At 32.4% G+C, this 7,951-nt stretch overlaps 1 protein-coding gene across 1 annotated transcript; it reads left to right on the plus strand.

The window, feature by feature from the left end:
• Positions 1–271: 271 nt before the first annotated feature.
• On the plus strand, positions 272–5,572 carry LOC132748656 (proton-gated ion channel subunit pbo-5-like). The gene is made up of 2 exons (XM_060738263.1): positions 272–1,048; positions 4,550–5,572. Exons 1-2 carry the CDS (start codon positions 272–274, stop codon positions 5,570–5,572), a joined length of 1,800 nt encoding a protein of 599 aa, XP_060594246.1.
• The last annotated feature ends 2,379 nt before the right edge of the window (positions 5,573–7,951 follow it).

The following is a 7,951-nucleotide window of genomic DNA, read 5'->3' on the forward strand; positions in this document are numbered from 1 at the left end:
GATCAATCTCTCCCAATTTCTCTTAGCTATTGAAACGTTTGACATAATTTCGGGAGAGCTGGATATTAATGAATTCTTTAAAATTACATGGACGGATGAACTTCTTACATGGGACCCTTATGTACACCATGGTAAAGAAAAAATTCCATTGCCCAAGGGAAAATTTTGGAAACCAGAAATTTTGTTAAGAAGTGGTGCAGCCGCCGACAGTTCTGCAATCACATAATGCAAATTTTCACCGGCTTGGGTAAGCTACCAAGGCTCTGTTCTCATGACACCAGCTTGTACATTCAGGGTTAGATACAATATTGATACAACGTTTTATCTATTTGACACACATGAGTGTAGTTTTTATTTCATTGTATCTAATCATGATTCCACTGAATTAGTTCTTAATTCTCCGATTAAACTCTTAGATACTAGAAATTTAGAAGAAAATGGCGAATGGGAAGTAGCAAATTTTGCCGAGAATATTGATGAAGGAAAAGATGAAAATATTGAACAGTTGACGATCCCAATGTTACGTGCCTCTTTCACTTTGAAAAGAAGACCTTTGTCAGCACTCATTAACAGTATGGCACCTTCTCTACTACTTTGTATCCTTTATATTCTGACATGTTGGGTTCGGTCTGATTCTGGCGAAAGATTGTCAGTTGTAGTGACTTTATATCTGGCTTTTGTTTTTTCAACTACGTCACTCATGGACAAAATCCCAAACAATTCATTAAAGATGCCTGTGCTTTCTTTCTTCATTCTTACTGTCAATATTATAAATGCACTTTGTGTTACATGGAGCATATTTGTCGTACATTTAGCCAAAGCAGATATTATAAAGCGAAAACTACCAACTATTCTCACAAAAATGGTGATGAAAAATAAGCGTATTTCGATGTCTAAAATTCGAAAGAAGGTTAAACCTGTTATTGAAATAGAGCAAGCAGCTAAAGTACAAGACATTACGGGCAAAGATTTGAACGACGAAAAAGAAGAAGACCGGGTTATAGATTATGATAATGTGGACGGAATAAGTGGACTGGAATTGTCATCCGTTCTTGACAGAATATTCTTTTGGATTTTAATATTTATCCTATTATTTCTTTGCATCTTTTATTTCGTTTTTTTTAGTGAGCAAGAGCATGTAAGTGCTGTTTCAATGACAATTAACTAGATTAATCGACTAAAAAAATAAGACAATTAAAAATAGAAAAAAATTCTCATTTTCATTACAACAGTACATCATTACTACTTTTCTATCAATAAAAAACATTAAAAACACATAATACAATTTGAAAAATCTGGTACATACACAAACAGAAAAGAAATTTAACAAATCAACATAATTATCGCATTGAATATAATATGAAAATTTTAATGCATCGGAATTAATTTGACTAAAGCGAATTACAATGTAGAGATGTTCAAATAAAAAAACCCCATGTAATTTCATGATCAAATAACTTTTGCAATTTTTTATTTATCCATATTTCCCATTTTTCAGGTTGTTTTTTAATGCGCAATGCCTAAACTATGCACATTACTTCTTTAAAACTGTTGGAAAGGAATGTCCCCTCATATAAAAAATGGACACAAACATGAACAGGTGAAATGAAATTGAAGATTCGGTTTGGTAGAGTATTTTCAATCGTGCCAAGCACTATAGCACTCAACCACCACTCAATCATGAATATTAAAACGTCAGGGCAAAAAGTCTCTTTATCTGTCTGCCAAGTTCAATAGTTTTTTTATCGGAATTATAGTCCAGGGGTCGCTTATTCGATCCTTGGGCAAAGCAAATTGTTACGTGACAATTGATCCCGGACTCTGTGTCTCACCAATGGTTATTTGTCTCTCACTACCATTTCAATAACTCAATATCTCAATGAATTAGTAATCGGTCATTAGAATTAGGAATAATTGGTAATTAAAATGTGTCAACATCGGTGTAAATGAGCCAGATAAACTAACAAACAATAAATTTATTATAATTCTTATTGTTCATACTAAATTAGTAAGAACTCTATCAACATGTTTACAGCAAAAAAATTATAAGATTATACAAGAGATACATGTTTCTATTGATTTCATTAAGATTTCGAATACATATAGAACACTTTCCATTGTAGACCAATCCATCTTAAAATTGTGTAACCGAAAGGCAAATTGAAAACCTAAAGGCAAATTGCATTATTGTTCTTTAAATACACATTGATGCCACGAAACTAAATGTATGAATAAAAATAAGGTTTCTACCACTTATCAAACAGAATAATATAAATAAAAGTTTGAATTGTGCACACTTTTGCTAACATACACGATCAATTGCATGTACTTATTTTTATTTCTTTTTTGTTGGATCTTACATCGTATTAAAAACAATGCATGAGGCGACTTTCCAGCTTTTCTGATGGAAGAAGACATCGAGTGCCTGTCCATGCATTATTTCAGCCAAGACCGGGAACATCAGAAGAATAAACGACGTTTCGTAAGCTAGTTGACTTACTTTCTTAATAATTACATGAAAGAATCCAAAGTCGCTGGCGGGATTCGAACCAACAGCGATAAGGGGCAAGTTATTTGAAGTCAACGACTTTAAACCACTCAGTCGCGGGACTGACTTTTACTTTAAAAATACATTCTCCAATATGTTGTAGACAATACTGGCATAGTAATTTAATTTTGACAAAAGATTGTAAAAATTCCAATTTGATTTTGCCCCTTTTGTAGCAAAAGCATTGTTCCAGTAGGTACACATCTCAATCTTATTTATGTTGAATAGCAACAACAACAACATCATCAATACATTAAAGCATTTTATTTACAATTCGAGATATCACACCCAAATATTTCAGATTTTAGATAAATATATAAATGCATAAAAGGGTTTAAAATGCTTTTTTCCCACCGAACTTTATTAAGGCGATGTTCCTTTTATTTCCATATATTAAAATTGTTATGCCGGTGCCTTTATGTGTAAAATATTGTCTTAACATGGGGAAGTCCAAAAAAAGACAACACATTCTTGTGTCACCCAGGGACACTTTCGTAGAGCATCTGCACGTTGGAAAGTATTGTGTTATATAGACCGTTCTATCAGCCAATTTTAACAACACAAATAACTTTATTGATGAACTCCTATGGACTCTAAAACTGAAAAAAGTATAACACAAGGGAAATTCAATGGCTTACAAATAAAGCTACAATTACAGTTTATATTCGCTCACGCTGATTTGAGTGGTGAAACAGGTACAATGGTTATTACTACAATCAATAATTAATTCTGGGTTGTTCGTCACCAGTATGCAATACAGATGAAATTAGTTCTAAAGTAAGATCTGCATAAACGTGTCATTGGATTTAATATATAAGCGCTTATAAGTTGTGAAAAACAACTACATTAAGGGTATTTTTTATTTCAAAGCAATAGACTATGCAATCCTAGATATTAACTTATCACTAACATGGTAATTATGGATAAAATAACATTGTTATTGATAATATTAAACGCTCTTGAGACATCGCTTGGACAAACATACACTGAAATGGACTTTTTGCTAGGACATCTTTTCAATGAGACAAGATATAACAAATATCTGAGACCTTTAGAAAACCAAGGTCATGTCATTCAGGTAATTATATTATATATTGTGTGTTGTTTTTATTATTTTCTCATTGCTTTTTTATTTCCCACTATGCAAAATGAACTTCTTTTCAATAAAGTCTTTGAAAGTGCTTTGTGGCGACTCTAGTAATTTGTCACTGTCTTTAAAGTCGTGGTCTTTGGCCGGGTTTTAATCATTTAAAAACAAAAAGTTACACGACTTTGTCTGTACGTTGAGATGTTAGACATTCTTGTGACAAGTCTATTTATAAGCGAAATTAAAGGTGTACGAATTATTATTTTTTTTTATGGTATAAACACATAAAATAAAAACATCATGAATAAATATAAACAAAATGATGACATGAAAAACATAACAAAAGTCACCTGTGGGTTTTTCCAAGCTAATCCCCGATACAACAGCTTCGATTTTCAAGGTAGGCTACCGGTCACTATAAATAAGTAAACCTTCGAAACTGTAGCTGTAAAAGTTTGTAATAATTTAACCCCCGGATTCGCTGGGGAAAATCCCAAACTATTTTTAATCGCGGAGTAAATTTATTTCGTAAAGGTTTCTTATTGTTCGATAGGTTTTGTCCGATTTAAAATAATTTTCTTGGGAGCAAATGCGATGTTTATGCGAAAATCAATTTTAAAAATGTCCGATCGATTTTTAATGAAAGAAATTTCAAAATTCATTACAATTTTTCTCTTGGTTTTACCCAGTCGGCCAAATACAAATATACAGTACATTCATAATTCTAATCACTCAATTCTATTGAAAAACAAATAGAAATTTATACGAAAAATCTATAAATCCGAGAGCAAAATTTAAATATATGTTTAACAATGCAAATGCAGGGTTGTAAGTTAAGTTTGTATGATATCTTAAATACCGTCAGCTATTGAATAACAAATTCTCACAAATTATTTTTCTTTGACCTTTTGTAGGTAAACTTAACACAGTATGTGAAAAGCATTGAAAGTCTTGACATCTCGTCAGGTGAGCTTCTAATAACTGGATATTTCGAAATAAAATGGACAGATGAAATGTTGACATGGGACCGTGCTCTTTATGGAGGTAGAGAAAAAATGCAGTTGCCCAAAGATAAATATTGGAAACCAGAGATTTCCTTAACAGACGGACCGGCAAATGAGGACACTTCAATTTATGGGAGCGGATTCTATCCCGCGTGGGCCACTTACAAAGGGTTAGTAATGATCATTGCAGCTGGCAGTTACAAGACGAAATGTATTGTTGATACACAATTTTATCCTTTTGATATGCACTCGTGTTACTTCCAGTTCATCGTATCAAATCATGACTCTACAGAACTTGTGATATCTTCCCCTTCACCCGATATTCATTTAAGTGATTTCAAAGAAAATGGTGAATGGGAAGTTAAGAGTACAGATACAAATGTAATGCTGGTAAAAGAGAAAAACATAGACAGTGTGGGTATACCAATGTATAAGTCATCGTTTTTGTTAAAAAGAAGGTCCAAATTTGAAATGATAAATTCACTTACACCTATCATGTTTATGTTATTTCTGAATATTGCAACTTGTTTCGTTCGCCCTGAATCCGGTGAAAGGACAACATTTGCAATAACGCTATATTTAGCATTAGTTTTTGCAGCAACAGCATTAACTGAGACAATACCTAGAAATTCATTAAAAATACCAGTGATTTCGTATCAACTGCTTACAGTTAATCTCATCAACACGGTTGGCGTTTTATGGAGCATATTCATTGTTAATTGCGCGAGTAAATCTGCGGCTGATAGATATCTGCCAAACTTTCTTCTCAGAATGATTATGAAAAGGAGAAAGAAAAGTAAAAATAATGTTAAAATGATAACTGTAGAAGAATCAGTTGTATCGATATTGCCTGTTGAGGGTACGGATATTCGTAATAGTGACACCACTTCTCAAAAGGAAGAAGTATGTAATGAACCACGTCTGCTAACATAACTGGACACGAGGTGGCGGAAGTTCTCGATACAATTTATTTCTGGACGATCATTATTTGTATTATTTTAGCAAATGTCATTTACAGTGCATTTTCGTACCAAAGTTGGTTCAGTTAGATGCATCAGGGAGAAGTGTTCTTTACAAGTAAGAAACACGCTCTCTAAGTCAAATTAGTCGACTGGTCGTTTGTCTCTCATCGCTAATTCAGAAATTATTTGTTATTGGAAGTCAGTAGCTTGTGGAAAATTGGTTATTTATTGCTGATAATCCAGGAAAACCGGTTAGGTGTATCGACCACCGACAAAATTTGCTGAATTTGGCGTAAACAGGGAAACAAACTGTAAATTTTGTGACTTTTTTTATCGCACGGCTTACATGCCAAAAGACAGACATTTCAATTTCATTTCTTTTTGTTTTCAACTGACAAGTTCATGTCTATAGAAATAAACATTGATTACATAAATTATACAAATCAATCAAACAATAAATAACAAAAAACAGCACAAATGTATCTATATAATCAGAAATGTCCTAAAATCCAACTGATGAATTATGAAAAATCTTCATATTATGATATGAAAACAATTTTATAAATTCAATTTTATAAAATGCAAACCATTGATGATTGTTACTGATTTTTCTGACATAAAGTTAATGAAATTGTGTTTTGCCAAAACGATTAAATGATATCATTTGAGATATTTCATTTAATTCGGTAATCTTTTTGGCAAATGAGAAACAATGCGTTTCATTAAACAGTCAATTATCACAGAAACGCTCAAAATTTTAGGGAATCCACAGAAATCTTTCGATATCAATATAAATGATTTTTTCGTACAATTTGATGTCCGTCTGAACAAATTTCTTTTGCGCCAACCTTTAGATCATTCGCTTGGTTCTTTTTTTCCAGAATAATTATACCCTAGAAATAAAAAGAGTTCCAACGCTCTTAATCAAATCAAGCTAAGAATCACATACATTGTGCTTGCAATTTAATTCTTATTACATGTATATATCATTTGCATATCTTCTTCGTTTGAAATTGAGCTACATAAGAATACAAAATTTATGATTTTTATGCTTTGGACCTCAGTAGAGTTCCTTGATATTTTAAACAGTTTATAAATAGGACGATGTTCTTTATTTTGATAATGTTACTTGTCCTTTTTGCAATGACTATTCCTCTCCTCACATTCCCTTCGCATAAATATTAAATACATACCAACATGTTTTCTCTGCTATAAAACCCCAAATTTTAAACGACTTCGATGTTTGGGCTATATTAATAATAATTGTATCTTTTGAACTGATCATATTCAGAGGCCGTTTTGTGTGTTTGTTGTTTTAAGATTCAGTGTTACAGTTTGAATAAACATTGCAATAATCTTTTTATCGGTTCATATTATATGTTACAATTTAGGGTCTTATGAAAAACAAAAATAGCATCAGCTCTGAACATCAGTCAAAATATTTGCATTTAACCAAATTCAGGTGGCGATACCACATGACATTAATGATTCAAAACAAGCATATTTTTGTCTGAATAAGGTATGTTTTTATCAATATCGTTGCTGATTTGGAAGAGATAATGTGCAGAAAACCCGTACTTGTGAAAGGTAACCACGGTATGTCAAGCTTATGAAACCCCTTAATTGTCTTTGAGAACATTTATGTACAGTTCCTTTTTATAACTTGAAAGAAGGATAGGTAAACAATCGAAATAAAAGCAAGGGGATTCCAACAAGTTGTCTGTTCTTTCTCTTCGCAGGATTCAATAATATTAAATATAAATTATTGATTTAATAATGCGAATAGACTCGGTTTGATAGTGTCTGTTCATGACGAATGACAGAAAAGCTAAACAGCCTTCACGACCCTGACGCGTTGGTAAGCGGTACTCCATCAACACTTTATGATACCGTATCGAAAGACCAGAACAATTTACCAGCATTTAAGTAAAGTACGGGGCAACAATTTATAATTCCTACAAGAAACTAACTTTTAAATTGCGCAATGGAATATTTAAAAGGAGGGATGCATTAATACATCATCGAGCTTTTTACAGTTTGACAAGTGCTTTTATAACAGAATTTGCTTTGCTGTCATTCAAACAATTAATTCCATTTTGTATGACAATCAATGTCATTAACTAGTTTACTCAATATACACTTTATGTCCTTGAATCAATGTACCGTACCGAAGGACGAGAAAATTTACCAGCACTAAAATAAAATATATTTTACAACTCCTACAAGGCACTTAGCGCCCGCTGCTTTTAAATTGCGCTATGAAATATTCAAAAAGAGGGATGTATTAATACATCATCAAGCTTTTCACATTTTGACAAGTGTTTACATAACAGTATTTGCTTTGCTGTCA

The sequence above is a fragment of the Ruditapes philippinarum genome, unplaced genomic scaffold, assembly GCF_026571515.1.
Source record: "Ruditapes philippinarum isolate M1 unplaced genomic scaffold, ASM2657151v2 ctg6940_1_1_1_1, whole genome shotgun sequence".
In the NCBI taxonomy this organism is placed as follows: Eukaryota; Metazoa; Mollusca; class Bivalvia; order Venerida; family Veneridae; genus Ruditapes; species Ruditapes philippinarum.

Coding starts and splice junctions, on each gene's coding strand:
- LOC132748656 (XM_060738263.1), top strand. CDS start 272: ATGACACCAGCTTGTACATTCAGGGTTAGATACAATATTGATACAACG. Junction 1,049..4,549: donor GTGGACTGGAATTGTCATCC/GTTCTTGACAGA, acceptor GACCTTTTGTAG/GTAAACTTAACACAGTATGT.